Raw genomic sequence first — 14,381 nt, forward strand, 5'->3', positions numbered from 1 at the left:
TGTCCTGCCTGCTGTGGTGACCTGCTCTCTGGGCTCGTGCTGGGAGGTGTCCCGGGCTGCCGGCACGGGCCAGGGAGCTCTGGGCATGGCCTGGGGCTGGCAGCTGTAAGTGCTGGACCCTCTCTTCCCCAGTCCTGTCCCTCTGGCAGGGGGGCCAGGGAGGGGTGATGCCAGGGCCTGACAGTGGCAGCACGGTACGTGTTGCCATGAAGCACTGAGGCACGTATGATGGTTGGGAAGAAGCCCTGCCCGGTGCTGTGCCAGGTAAGGCTGAAGCAGGGGCAGGCAGCAGCTGCCTTCCTGCTTGTGCTCAGGACCCGCTTCCCCCCAGGGAGGAGTCCTAACCAGGACCGGCTGTGCCGGAGCCGGGGTTAGACCCGGGTCTCCAGCCCCCTTCGTGAGCTGGGTCAAGTGGGCTCAGGGCACTAAGGGGCCCTTGTGGGCAGGCAGATCCCAGTGCCTGGGTGCTCACATGGCAACTGCCTGCTGGACAGAGGAAAGGTGCCCGGGCAGCAAAGCTTCACGGCTGTTGGTCCCTGGGGTCTGGGTGCGGGTGCCGCGTGCCACGAGGTGTTAGTGATAACAAGTGACAGTGGTGAGTCGGACACAGGGGGACCGGCCTCTTGTGGCCCAGGTGGCGGGATGGGGAGGACAGGAGGCGGTGGGAAGGGCTGGCTCCCCACGGCCCCGTGGGCCTCTCTCTCAGCTCGTGTGCCGGTTCCCAGGCCTGAGGGGCGGGTTTGTGCCTCTCCCGCTGTTGACCGGCGCCCCTGGGCAGGGGCAGAACGGCCCTGCCCGACCCCGCGCCCACCTGCAGCTCTCTCCCCAGGCGCTCCACCAGCTGTACTACGACCCGAGCATCGAGAACAAGAACCTGGCGCAGAAATGGCTGATGCAGGCCCAGGTCTCGCCCCAGGCTTGGCACTTTAGCTGGCTTCTGCTCAACATGGACAAGGTGCCCGAGATCCAGTACTTCGGCGCCAGCGCCCTCCACATTAAGATCTCGCGCTACTGGAATGACATCCCAGCCGACCAGTACGAGAGCCTCAAGTCGCAGCTGTTTGCCCAGATTGCCCGCTTCGCCGGTGGCTCCAAGATCGTGCTCACGCGGCTGTGCGTGGCGCTGGCCTCTCTGGCGCTCAGCATGATGCCCGAGGCCTGGCCCTGCGCCGTGGCCGACATGGTACGCATGTTCCAGGCAGAGGACGCCAACGTGGACGGGCGGGCGCGTTGCCTGGCGCTCCTGGAGCTGCTGACAGTGCTGCCCGAGGAGTTCCAGACCAGCCGCCTGCCCCAGTACCGCAAGGGGCAGGTGCGCAGCGTCCTGGCGCAGGAGTGCGGCTCCGTCTTCCCCTTGCTGGGACAGCTGCTGCAGCAGCAGGACTCCCCTGGCTTCATCAAGCAGAAGGTGCTCAAGTGCTTCTCTAGCTGGGTGCAGCTGGAGATCCCCCTCATGGACTGTGAGAGCCTCATCCAGGCAGCCTTTGCCTCCCTGCAGGACCCTGAGCTCTTCGACACGGCCGTGGAGGCCATTGTCAACGCCATCTCCCAGCCTGACGCCCAGAGGTAAGAGCACCGCCGGGCAGGGGCCCAGTCACCCCCTGTAAGGGCCTGGGGGTGGCGCAGAGTGGGGGCAGCCCCAGGTTCACGGCTGCCCAAGCTGGTTGCAGGCAGGGGCAGGGTGCCGATGCCATGTTGGCTCTACAGGCCTGGGGCAGGGGGAGAAACCCCAGTCCTCAGGATCTTCGCTGTCAGAGCAGGGAGGCCGTGGGAGAGATGCTTGGGAAGTGGGGGTACTCTCCATCCCTGGAGGGGTGCAAGGAGAGGCTGGATGGGGATGATCTGGGTGCAGCAGTGCCTGTGCTTTGCTATGGGGATTTCCCAGGCCTCCGGGCTCAGCTGGTTGCTACAGGGGTCTGGGAAGGAAATTTCCACCCCCCACCCCCCTGCTCCATGTGTCAAGATTTTAATTTGGGTGTTTATTGGGTGCTGCTGCAGCCCAGGCTGGGGATGGGGCTGGGCCGGGCCAACGCTCCTGCTGGCCCCAACCTGCAGGGTCCTGGCGGGAGGGTCTTGCCCCTGCGCTCAGGATCAGACTGACGCTGCACTGGGGCAGGAAGGGATTTCCCCCCTGCTCAGACTGGTCTGGACTGGGGCAAGGGGGGGTTACCTTCCTCTGCCCGGGGTCTCCGGAGCGTCCATGAACCCCCTTTGCAGCAGCAGGACATTGGCGGCTGTGGCCCTCTCCTTTCCTGGGGGCAGGGGCAGGTGCGATGTGTTGTGTCTGGCGATGGTCATGTTACTCAGAGCCCGGGCACGGGGTTTGTGTGGGCTGGTTTGGACAGAGATGATCCTGCCTCCGGCAGGGCTTGGACTGGATGTGACCCACAGCTCCCTGCCTGCCCCGCGGCTCCAGGACTCCGGTCTCCATGTGGTGCTGGTCGGTGGCAGAAGGCTCCGCACCCGGCACAAGCGCATCCCAGCTGCTGGCTCCATGTGCTGCTCCCATCCAGCCAGCCCGGCGGGGCCCGAGTGCTGGGGACATCCCGCAGAGGGATGGGCAGGAGCAGGAGCTGGTTGATCCCACCAGCATCCATCAGCTCTGCGGCAGGGGCCGAGGGCTGTGGGCCTTGGGGAGACGCCCGTCGCTGCCCGCTGCCCTCAAGGGGCAGACGCGGCCCAGGTCTGCCCTGCTCCGGCGCCGCGAGCTGAGCGGGGCTGTCTCATAGGCCCGAGCCGGCTGCCCCTTCAGGGAAAGTGCATCTCCTCCAAGGCTCCCGTCGGCCACATTTTCCTCTTAGTTGCTTAGCAACCTTGCCGTTCTCCGGCGAAGAGGGGGAATGGGCGGCTGGGCCGAGCCAGCGCAGCATGTGCCAGCCGGGCCACGGCCTCCACGCACGCTCGGATGCCAGGGCAGGGGGGGGTCTGAGTCCGGCCCTGCCGGGACAGGGGCTGCCCGCAGAGCTCGGGACGTGCCGCCTGGCTGGGCCGCGCTGGGGCTGCGGTGCCTGGGGGAGGGAGCCACTGCAGCTCCCGGCAGCGCCGGCGCTGCAGCCGGAGCCCAGGGAAGCTGCAGGCACTCGGCTCCTTCTGCTCCCACGGGCTGCCCGGGCCGGGCTGCCTCCACGCTCCTGCGCCCGGCCCCCGGCTTGCACCCGGCTCTGCCTGGCTGCATTGAAACAGTGCCACCAAGGCCTGGGGTTGCCCATGGCGTGGCTGCCCCGTGGCGGTCCCCGGGGCATCCCCACGTACTGTCGTTGAATGCCATGACCTTGCATCCGAGCCTCTGCAGCGACCATGCCGGGTGCGCCCCTCAGCTGGCTGGTGTTGCAGGGGGTCTTCCCTCCTCCCCACTTCAGTGTCACCCCCTCTTGCGAGGGCAGCCGGGTGCCCAGCGGCCGAGCAAGCGGCCTGGCCGCGCGGCTGGGGCAGGCACCACCGCCAACACCAGCCGTCCCGGGGCAGGAGCGCGGGCTGCGGGCAGGCGGGGGCTAGGCTGTTCTGAGCCATCGGTGCTCGGAGCGGGGATGGCTTGGGCTGCAGCTTTCCCGTATCGGAGAGGCCCAGCCCCACGTCAGGGGCTCTCGGGCCCCCACCCGCCAGTACCTGGGTGCACGTGCCCAGAGCTGCTCCCCGTGCTCCCCCAGCCCAGTCGCTGCTCCGTGGCGGGGACGAGCTGCTGCCGGCCCGGGCTGGCTGGCACGCTCGCCTGTCACCAGGGCTCTGGCGGCCTGCGGCAGGCGCCGGGGCAGGCTTCTGTCTCCATCCCGCATCCGTCCCCTGCATCAGCTTCCAGCCCGCGCCCTGCTCCTCCCCCTCCCCCTCCCGGAGCCCCCCTCAGGCCACAGCCGCCTTCCTGGCCTGGATTCGCATCTGCTGCAGTGCCAGCCTGGACAGCTGGCTCCTATCAGGCAGCGAGCCCTGCACAGGGCTGGCTCCATGCTGACCCCAGCATCCATCCCCGTCCTCCATCTCCAGCCCTGTGGGGACCTCTGACCCCATGCAGTCCCTTGCCATCCCAGGTGGCAAGCAGGGCCGCAGCGGAGGCAGGTCCCCCAGGACCCTGCTGCCCTCCATGCCCCTTCCAGACCGTCCTGGAGGCTCCTGCTGCATCCTGGTCCCCTGGGCGTGGGACAGGTGGGCCTGCAGCCGGCTGCATCAAGCGAGGCAGGGCTGCCCCCCGTGTGCCCGGTGGGCACAGTTTGCCTGTCGTCTGCACCAGGCCTGGCAGGGTAAGCCGCCAGCAGTGACAGGGGGCGAAGGAGATGAAGCCCTTAGCTAGGAGCAGGCTGGAAGGGGTCCTGCAGGGCTCTGGATGCTGGTGATCCGTCCTGGCGGGAGCTGAGCTGGCAGGAACCGTGCGGGCAGCACTGGCTGGTCCCTGGGGCCCTGCTCTCCCCTCGCTTTCCCATTGTCCAGCCCCAGGGCTCAGCCCCATCTGGGGGAGCGCTCCCCAGCCGGCCAGCGATGTCGACCCCCGCTGCCCCCAGGGGCGGTCTGTCCTGGACCCTCGCATGCTCTGGCTGCAGCCCAGCCCCTGGCGTCCGTCCCAGGGCAGGCTGGCCGTTCGAGCAGCACGCCCGTAGCAGAGGGCCCCTCACGCCCTCCTCTCTGAGACCCCGGGGACCCTCCTGCCCTGGCGGGGAAACGTGGGTCCGTCGCCTGCCGAGGCCTGGGGGAGCGGCCGCCCCTGGACAGGCGAGCGCGACGCCCTTCCCGAGCGGGGCAGCGCCAGGCCCCGGAGGGGGCAGACGTGGGCCGTGGCGGTGCGCCCGGCGTCTCCGGATGAGCCCGGGCAGGCAGGTGAGTGGCAGGCAGGCGCGGAGCCTCCGGCACAGCCGGTCTCCGGGGGCCGCCCGCCCGCTTCCTCCTCGCCGCCGGCTGCCATGGTTACAGTCGCTTATTGGCAGCCGCAGGGAAATCGGGGGCATCGGTCTGGGCTGCTGCTGCTGCCTGGGGGTGCCCGTGCGCCAGGCCGCGAGCCGGGCTCGGGGGGGCAGCATGTCCTCGTGAGGCCCCCGTGCAGCTGCTGGTGCCCAGAGGCCTTGGGGCTGCCACGTGCCTGTTGTCTGCCCGGCCACAGAGGCCTCCTCAGCCTCCCCTGTGACCCACCCCCCTGTTTCCTGCCCCACATGTCAGGGCCGTTTTAACTGGGTGCTGCTGCAGCCCGGGCTGGGGCTGGGGCTGTGCCAGTGCTCCTGCTGGCACCGGCCCCGCAGGGGCCTGGCGGGAGGGTCTTGCCCCCGCGCTCAGGCTCAGCCCCGCACTGCACTGGGGCAGGAAGGGACTTCCCCTCTGCTCAGACTGGTCTGGACTGGGGGGTTTCCCTTCCTCTGCAGCAGGAGCAGGGCTCCCTGCAGCATCCATGACCCCCCCTGGCAGCAGCAGGACATTGGCAGCCACGACCCCCCTGCTTTCCCGGGGCAAGGGGTGATGTCCATGTTGCATCGGGGGCGACAGTAGAGCAGGAGTGGAGGGCTGGTAGAGTTTAGTTTAGTTTATGGTTGTCTGGGCTGGTTTGGGCAGGGCTGGGACTGGATGTGACCCCTGCCAGTGCCTTCCAGCCCTGCCGCTCCAGGATTTTGAGACTGGAGCTCTGCATCTGGGCCGCTGGGGCCGGGAGCAAAGGCTGGGGCAGCCCAAGCCCCGCGCAGCTCGCTGCCCTCGTCCCAGTGCAGGGTCCCATGCTGACCCAGCTCTCCCTACAGGTACGTGAACACCCTGCTGAAACTCATCCCGCTGGTGCTGGGGCTGCAGGAGCAACTGCGCCAGGCTGTGCAGAGCGGGGACATGGAGACGTCGCACGGGATCTGCCGCATCGCCGTGGCCCTGGGCGAGAACCATTCCCGGTGAGCGGGGCCGGGGCCGTCCCTACGTGAGGAGCATTCCCCGCTCCTGGGGGTGGGGGATATCAATGATGGGGTCGCTGTGGGCCCCGAGTCCAGCTGCAGCTGCCCTACCCGGGCTCCACGAAGTCTGACCCGCGCTGCCTCCCCACAGGGCGCTGCTGGACCAGGTGGAGCACTGGCAGAGCTTCCTGGCGCTGGTCAACATGATCATGTTCTGCACCGGCATCCCCGGGCACTACCCGGTCAATGAGACCACCAGCTCCCTGACGCTCACCTTCTGGTACACGCTGCAGGTGAGGCTGGTGCCCGGGGACACCCATCCTGACCCAGCGTTTTCGGGCACGGGGTTGGGCAGGGGACCAGGCTGGAGGGTTGCTGTCCTGGGCCCGCAGCTCCTCTGGTTTTCCATGCTGTACAGCCCTCTCCCAGTCAGCCCTCCGCTCCTGCCTGCTGTCCCCTAGCAGGGTCAAGGCACGTGCAAATACACGTGTGCCCTGCTGCTTGGCCTCAGGTCATTGCTTCAAGAGCTTGTGGGCCCAGGCCAGGCCTGCTGCTGCGTGGCAGCTCAGCGAGGGGCTGGGCACGGATGGGCGTCGAGCGCCTGTTCCCCCTACAGCTCAGGCTGGGCCCTGTGCCACAGGACTGCCCTGCAGAGCTGCCTCCCGTGTCTGGCAGATCTGGGGCTCGGGCTGAGGAGCTCGTCCCTGCTGCATCCTGGTGGAGCAGCTGGGAGCAGTGTTGAGCTCCCCAGACCCCCTGGTGCTGGAGGAACCCGTGGCCACAGCCCCGTTAGGCTCTAGTTCAGTGGCCACAAGCTGGGGGCCATCCCAGGTCCCCTTCATCCCAGTGGTTTCCAGGGGAGCAAGGGGGCATCTAGCTGAAGTGATTTGACGTTTGATTGAAAATGAGTGAGGGACTTCCTTTCTCCATGGCAGTGGGCAGAGCTGGGGGGCTGCAGCCTGTTCCTCCCTAGCCAAGCACAGTCTCCCAGGGCAGAGCTGGGGTCTTGTGCTGGGGCCGGCCGCGGCCTGGATGAGCAGCTAGAAGGGAGCAAGCCCCAGGGCCTGGGCACTCAGGCCCTTCTCTCTGCTCCCCCTGCGGCGCAGAGCCAGCCCAGCGCCTTGCCCCATTCCCCTGGAGGGAAGCAGCCGTGGGCCTGCCCCTGCCTCGCAGACCCCGGGGGCCGTGGCTAGGAGTGGGTATGGTGACCCCAGGCGCTGGCGTCTCACTGGGGGCCTGGCTGGCTGGTCCGGGGGCACCCCCTCTCCTGACCGCTGCGGGGAGCCGGAGCCCCTGCCAGTGCGGGAGAGGCCTTCATCGGAGGCCTCAGCCACTTGGCTTGGCTTCGCCCCCCACCCTGTTCCTTTCGGGCCTCGTTAGCCTGGCTAATTAAAATCCCCCTCACACACCAGCCTCCGCCAGCAGCAAGTCTGACTGCAGCTCTGCGCTGCGTGTCTGTGCCAGCTGCCGGCGGAGATGAGGTCACGCATTGTCTTCGTGCGCGCCTGGCCCCGTTCTCGGGCCCGCGCCCTGTCTGAGGGGGGCAGGGAGCCAGGCTGGCGGGATTCTCCGGCTGGCTGTCACCCCGCAGGACAGGGGGCCAGCTCCCCTGCCCGCCACCCGCGCTCCCTCTGAGTGACCTGGGCTAGTGCCGTCCCGTCAGTGCCCTCGAGCTCTGCAGCCCGGTGCCCTGGCACACTGACCTCGCTGCCCGGGAGCCGCAGCCCCTGGGCGCAGCAGCACTGACCCTGCCACTGCCAAGGTAATGGGCTGTATTTAACCCTGGGCTCCGCTCCAGCTCTCTGCTCCACAGCCGGCCGTGCTGGTGCCGCGTGAGCCAAGGAGGAGGCGGTGTCAGCACCGGGCTGAAGCTCTGGTTCAGCCTCAGGGCAGCCCGCGGAGGAGCGCAGATCCCTGGACCATCCGTCCAGCAGCCTGGCTGTGTCGCAGGGGCTGGGCGTAGCGGAAGCCCCACAGCCCCGAGCGGACTTTGAGTTTGCCTTGCCGGTGTCTGGCCACGGGGGCCCAGGGAAGATGGAGCGTGACGGTGGGGGCCCAGCATCAACGGGGGCTGCAGGTTGGCTTGGCTGCCAGGGCGCTCTGCAGGGACGCGGTGCCCAGGCGTCCCCGAGGGCACGCGGCGCTGAGCAGGGGCTGGGGAGCTCCTCGCCCCCCAGAGCTCTGGGCTGTCAGGGCCTGGCCCTGCCCTGCACTCCCGCCCAGCGCAGCCGGTCTCCCCTTCTCTCCCCAGGATGACATCCTGTCTTTCGAGCCGGACAAGCAGGCAGTGTACCAGCAGGTGTACCGGCCCGTGTACTTCCAGCTGGTGGACGTGCTGCTGCACAAGGCTCAGTTCCCCTCAGATGAAGAATACGGGTTCTGGTCCTCGGACGAGAAGGAGCAGTTCCGGATATACAGGTGTGCCGGGGAGCAGGGGGGCGCACGCACGCATCCTTTTCCCAGCTCCTGTCTTAGCGCGAGGGGCCCTGGGGTCTCCCTTGTGCCTGGTGGGGATAGTGTGGATTGGGGCTGCGGGGCAGCGTGGGGGGATCAGTGCTTGACTCCATGCCCCGCCTCCCCCCCAAGGGTGGACATCTCTGACACCCTGATGTACGTCTACGAGATGCTGGGCGCGGAGCTGCTGAGCAGCCTCTACGACAAGCTGGGCCGCCTGCTGACCAGCACGGAGCAGCCGTCCTCCTGGCAGGTGAGCAAGCAGCCCCAGGTCCAGCAGATCCCTGTGCTGGGCATGGAGGGGCGCTGCCCTGGTGGGGGCACTGGGGGTGCACTGTGCGGGGCAGCCCTGACCAGCGGGGCAGGGCTCCGAGAGCCTGACTGGCCTGGACCGGCTCACCGGCACCCCCAGCAGCCGGCCCATGGCCAGCTCCCGCAGCACCAGCACCAGCACTGCCTTGTTCATCACTGTCTGCTGTGGGGCTGTTTGCCGTCCAGGTGCAGGCCCCCCGTGGCTGCATCGGGCAGCACCTGGCACAGGTGCAGCATGGCCAGGACCCACCAGGCTGAGACACTGCTGGTCCCGGGCAGCAGATGAGGGGGACATGCCTGCAGCTGCCTTCTCCCTGCCTGGGGGTCGGGGGGTGAAGTGAGCACCGGGGCCCCTGGTCTGGCAGGCTCTGGCCAAGCAGGCAGGTGATTTGGAGTATGCAGTAGGGCCCAGTCCCGGCAGCTCTTGGCCCAGGGTCTGTCCTGTCTGCTCTGGGGCTCCTCTTCAGAGCTGGTGCCTCTGTGTGTGGTGTCAGGGGAGGGGGCCAGGGGCAGCATAGCATCTGGGCAGGGAAATGGTTGCTCTTTGAGCTGCCCCATCCTAGGGACTGACTGAGCCCTCTCGTGCATCAGTGGGGCAAGGAAGGCAGTGCCCTGGGAGACAGCACCCTCCCTTGGCCCAAGAAGAGATCCAAGGAGTCTCTGCTGGTGCCCCCAGCCCAGCCCCCAGCCCCTGCTTCCCCTGCTCGCAGGTGGGAGCCATGGGTGGGCCCAGGTGGGGGGCAGAGGGGGGCGCTTCCCTGGCCGGGCTGTGACGCAGGCACCTCTCCGCAGCACACGGAAGCCCTGCTCTATGGCTTCCAGTCCATCGCCGAGACCATCGACGTCAACTACTCGGACGTGGTGCCCGGGCTCATCGGCCTCATTCCCCGCATCAGCATCAGCAACGTGCAGCTGGCCGACACAGTCATGTTCACTATCGGTGAGGCGTCATGGGGGAGCCCAGGCCCCCCCTTGCTGCCCTCTGCTCCCACCCGCCCCACCAGCGGCTTGTCCCTACCTGGGGCTCACGCCGCTGGGCTTCGTGCCCCGGGCCCTGCAGGGCCAGGCCGTCTCCTGCTTCAGTGGGGTGGGGGCTGGGAGGGGAGCGTGGCCCCGCCCCGTGGCTGACCCGCCTCGCACCGCAGGGGCCTTGTCCGAGTGGCTGGCTGACCATCCCGTCATGATCAACAACGTGCTACCGCTGGTGCTGCAGGCGCTGGGCAACCCCGAGCTCTCCATTTCCAGCGTCTCCACCCTGAAGAAGATCTGCCGGGAGTGCAAGTACGACCTGCCCCCCTATGCCGCCAACATCGTCGCTGTGTCCCAGGTGCGAGGGTAGGGCAGGGACCTGGGGCTGGGGCATGTCCCGTGGGCCAGCCTGTGCTCCGGCAGCTCTGGGCCGGGCAGGCTCTGCCCTGGTTCTGTCGTGCCGCTGACCCGGCTCACATGGCTTTGCAGCCCCTGCCCTGCTCCTGCCTCCGACGGGCCCGGTGATGCGGGGGGCTGCGTTCGGGGTGGTACTTGTGGCTCCCATGGAGGCCGCCCGTGGCTGGTGCCCGTCCGTGGGGTCTGCTGGCCGCCATGCCTTACCCCTGCCCAGTGCCCCCTGACAGTGACCCGCTGCTCTCTCTCCCCCCCAGGAGGTGTTAATGAAGCAGATCCACAAGGTGAGTCTCACTCCCTCCCCAAGTCTGTGCACATGGGGGGTGGAGGGGTGGGCCCGCCTACAGCCTCGTGGGCCTGTGCCCCTGGCTGTGACCCAGGCAAGCTGCTCCCTGCGCAGAGATGCGAGTGCACCCCTTTCTGGGCCCTGCTGCCCCCACGTGCAGCCTAAGCATGGCAGTCAGGGCCCAGGGCTGGTGTCTTGCACTGCAGAGAGAAGCTCTGAAGGGCTGCAGAGCAGCCACCCCGCTTTGGGATGGGTGCTAGGAAGCAGACGGCCAAGGGGCGGGCACCTGCCCCAGAGCCCAGCCTGCCGCACCAGCTCTGAGCGCTCGGGCTGTCCAGCTCTGGGACAGGCACCACAGAAACCTGCTTGATGCTTCATTGTGCGCCCTGTCCCCTGGCCTCCTCTCTCCCTGTGCGTGCTCCCCAGCGGGGTTCAGAGGCTGGTGCCAGACCTTGCTGTGACCTCCCTCCTCTGCCCTCCAGACAAGCCAGTGCATGTGGCTGATGCAGGCGCTCGGCTTCCTGCTCTCAGCGCTGCAGGTAGAGGAGATCCTGAAGAACCTGCACTCCCTGATCAGCCCCTACATCCAGCAGCTGGAGAAGCTGGCCGATGAGACCGTGAGTTGGGCGCAGTGTGGAGTGTGGGCCCCGACCAGCCCAGCCAAGCCCTGGGCCTCCCCCGCAGGCCTTGCTCTCACCCTGGCTCGTGGGGAACTCGTGCTCTCACTGTTGCATGTGAGGCGGGCTCCCTGGGCAGCCCGCGGGCTGAGGTCTGCTGCACGGTGCGTGCTGGCACCTGGCTCCCAGCTCTCCCGGAGCCCTCCCAGCAGGGAGACGTGGTGCTCTTAGGTGTCCTGGTGGAGGCTCAGTGCCAGCTGGGGCAGGGGCCCCATGGGTGGCCCAGAGACTGCTGAAGCTGGGGCAATACAAGGAGCTGCCCCCATCCTAGTGGGCCCCGACGCGTCCCACAGCTGCGGACTCACTGCTCGCTTTCCCCTGGCAGCCCAATCCCTCCAACAAGTTGGCTATCATCCACATCCTGGGCCTGCTGTCCAGCCTCTTCACTACGCTGGATATCAGCCACCATGATGACGACCACGAGGCTGCCGAGGCCAAGAAGCTGCCCCTGCAGCAGGGGCCCAACCCGGTGCGTGCTGTGGTCATGCCACTCTCCTGGCTGCCTTAGACTGCAGGAGGGACTCGCACTGTTTTAGCGGGGTCTTGCCTGGCCACGTCTCCTAGGAGCTGAGCCTGCCCCCTTTGCCAGACAGACTGACTGCCTGTGAGGCTCTGGCCCAGCCCGAGCCAGCTACCACAGGGAGGGCACATAGGCGGGTGGCGTGACCCACACTGCAGCCTGGGGCAGAGGCGCTGGCACAATCTGGTGGTGTCTGCCCCACCCAGGGCTGGGCACAGGGATCTAGGGTAATTTTTTCATGGATCAGGGCCCAGGGCTGGCAGAGAGTCAGGATGTGGCCAGGAGGGGCTGGGTCGACTGAGGAGGAGGAGGTGTCCAGGGAAATCTGTGTGCCCACAGGCTGTGAACCCCATCCCTACCCCCATGCACCCATGTTGGGAAACCCTCCAGGCTACCCCCTCCCGCCCTCTGGGCACCCCTGAGGCAGGCCCCCGGGCGGCTGTGCTGCGGCCTGGCCCTGAGCCCCCTCTCGCTCCAGCAGGTGGTGGTGGTCCTGCAGCAAGTCTTCCAGCTCATCCAGAAGGTGCTTAGCAAGTGGCTGAACGACGCCCAGGTGGTGGAGGTAATGGCTCTGGGTGGGAGGCACTGGCGCCATTGCACACTCACTGTGGGCAGCACGCAGCAGCATTGTGTGGGGCGGGGCTAGGCCACAGCCCCGAACGGGGCAGCCTCAGGGAAGGTGGTTTGAGGAGCCCTGACCTGGCGGGGGCTGCTCGACTGGGCTCAGGCCAGGTTCCCGCCCTCCTCCACGCTCTGCCTGCACTTCTGGCCTGGCCCTGCTCACCCGTGTCCCTGCTGGGACTGACTTCACTCAGGACTGGCATTGCCTGGGTTTGCTGGAGGCGCGGCCAGGGGGGCGCCCACTGCTCTCGGGGGCATTGCCACTGAAGCGGCATCAGGCGTGGCTCTGAGTGCCCGGGTCAGCCCCTGCCCTGCCACAGGCGACTCCACCACCACCCCGTGCCCACACCGCCCCTCCTGTCCCCGCAGTCTGTCTGCGCCATCTTCGAGAAGTCCGTGAAGACCTTGCTCGACGACTTCGCCCCCATGGTCCCGCAGCTGTGCGAGATGCTGGGCCAGATGTACAGCACCATCCCCCAGGCCTCTGCCATCGACCTCACACGGCAGGTACGCAGCAGGGGGATGTGGGGCGGGCGGTGGGATGGCACCTGGCTCCCAGCAAGCATGTGGGATCAGGGCTCGGGCAGTTACCAGCATTGGAGAGCCAAGCCCAGCACCCCTGGCCCCTGCGGGCAGGGCAGGGCATGGCCGGGAGGGCCGGCACCGTGGTCGCTGGCCTCGTGGCAGTTCTGAGCGGGGAGGCGAGGGCCTGGCTGGAGCTGCCGGCTGGTCGGAGCTTCAGCCCCTCTATGTCTCTGTCTCTCCCCAAGCTGGTTCACATCTTTGCCAACGAGCCCGCCCACTTCCCCCCCATCAAGGCTGTCTTCCTGCTGGTCACCTCGGTCACACTCACCCTCTTCCAGCAAGGTACGTGCGCAGCAGTCCTGCGGGCCAGGCGAGGGCGAGCCGGGGCGCGGGGATCTGGGAGCAGGCCGGCTAGCGGGGCTGGTCTGCTCTGGTTCACCTGAGAGAAGGTGGGTGGAGGATGCAGGAAAAGAGGTGTCCCTCACCCTACCACGCAGCCCTGCGGGCTCAGGGCGCCAGCCAGCCTGTCCTGTGCCACTGAGCGAGTGTCCCCTGACTCGGGCCACCGTGGGGATGGGGGCCCTGGTTCGGCGCTGGCAAGGCCCTGCAGTCCCAAGCAGCAGGTGCTGGAGTGCTTCAGCTGTCCCCATGCAGCCTTGGAGGGGGGTGGCCACGAAGGGTTACCGCAACGCAGGTGTCGGTGTTCCTGCCCCAGAGCCGAGCCTGGGCCCGAGCAGAGGGGCTCCGAGCTCGGGGGAGCCACCTCTCCAGAGCCTGGCTTGGCCCAGCCCCACCTCCAGGGGCAGGGGGACAGTGCCTGCCTCCTCCTCCCCTGCGCGGAACAGTCCAGACCCCCGAAGGGGACCCCAGCCCCAGCCCCAGCCCTGCTTCTCCTTTCCGCCTCCCTGTCCCCATCCTGCCCGGCACGCTCGGGCCTTCTGCTTTCCTGCTGGAGCCAGGCCTGCCCGCTCCTGCCAGCCTGGTGGCTGGGGCTGTCCCGGCTCTCGGGCCACGCTCTGCCCAGTCCCTGAAGGCGTACTCCCTTTCGTGGTCATGGCCCCACATCAGGGCAAGGCAACGGTTGTCCCCTGCAAAGGCCTGTGGGGGTGAGGGGCTGGCGCTTCCCCAGGCAGGGTAGTCTGGTGTAACACTGGGTCGTGGGCAGGCAGGCCGGGCCCGGGCTGATGCATAGGTGTCGCGGGAGCGGAAGTCGGAGGCAAGAGGCTCCTCTCGGCCCGGATGGGCACAGACATGGCTCAGGGTAGCGCCGGCCTCTCTCTGCTTCTTGCTCGTGCTGGGTTGAGAGCCAGCTGCAGAAAGCTGCCCGGGCCCCTGCCCTGTGGCCACCCAGGACACGGGCTCTCCTGAGCGTGTGCACGTGCCGGGGACACGCACGCACACGAGGCGGGACGGAAGGCCGAGCCCCGCGAGCTCGCAGCCGGGCTGGCGCAGAGCCGGGCGCCAAGGTAGGCTGGTGGCGGCTGGGCCGCAGAGGTCTCCAGCTGCCCAGGAGACGGCTCAGGGCCCCGGACTAAGAGCGGACGGCAAAAACAGCGCAGCCTCAGGGCCCGGGACTGGGCCAGCCACGGGCCCCGGCAGCAGGTGCGAGCCCGGGCTGCCCGCACTGCTGATCGCCCATGGAGGTCTCACCAGGTCTTCACAGCCTTCCAGGACCGCGTGGCTCAGTGCCACAGCCCGAATCCTCCTCCTCCTCCTCCTCCTCTTCCTCCTCCTCCTTGCCATCATGTATGCCT

At 68.0% G+C, this 14,381-nt stretch overlaps 1 protein-coding gene across 1 annotated transcript in view; it reads left to right on the top strand.

The window, feature by feature from the left end:
• Positions 1 to 228: 228 nt before the first annotated feature.
• IPO13 (importin 13) overlaps positions 229 to 14,381 on the top strand; it is a 22,642-nt gene continuing 8,489 nt past the window's right edge. Inside the window, exons 1-14 of the mRNA XM_019530612.1 lie at positions 229 to 264; positions 707 to 1,566; positions 5,709 to 5,849; positions 6,001 to 6,142; positions 8,101 to 8,267; positions 8,436 to 8,556; positions 9,408 to 9,555; positions 9,761 to 9,942; positions 10,256 to 10,282; positions 10,767 to 10,901; positions 11,287 to 11,430; positions 11,963 to 12,043; positions 12,472 to 12,609; positions 12,873 to 12,969. Of these exons, the coding sequence (XP_019386157.1) occupies positions 229 to 264; positions 707 to 1,566; positions 5,709 to 5,849; positions 6,001 to 6,142; positions 8,101 to 8,267; positions 8,436 to 8,556; positions 9,408 to 9,555; positions 9,761 to 9,942; positions 10,256 to 10,282; positions 10,767 to 10,901; positions 11,287 to 11,430; positions 11,963 to 12,043; positions 12,472 to 12,609; positions 12,873 to 12,969 (2,419 nt within the window). The remainder of the gene's footprint in view (positions 265 to 706; positions 1,567 to 5,708; positions 5,850 to 6,000; positions 6,143 to 8,100; positions 8,268 to 8,435; positions 8,557 to 9,407; positions 9,556 to 9,760; positions 9,943 to 10,255; positions 10,283 to 10,766; positions 10,902 to 11,286; positions 11,431 to 11,962; positions 12,044 to 12,471; positions 12,610 to 12,872; positions 12,970 to 14,381) is intronic.

The sequence above is a fragment of the Crocodylus porosus genome, unplaced genomic scaffold (genome assembly GCF_001723895.1).
Source record: "Crocodylus porosus isolate Cpor-Errol unplaced genomic scaffold, CroPor_comp1, whole genome shotgun sequence".
NCBI lineage: Eukaryota > Metazoa > Chordata > Crocodylia > Crocodylidae > Crocodylus > Crocodylus porosus.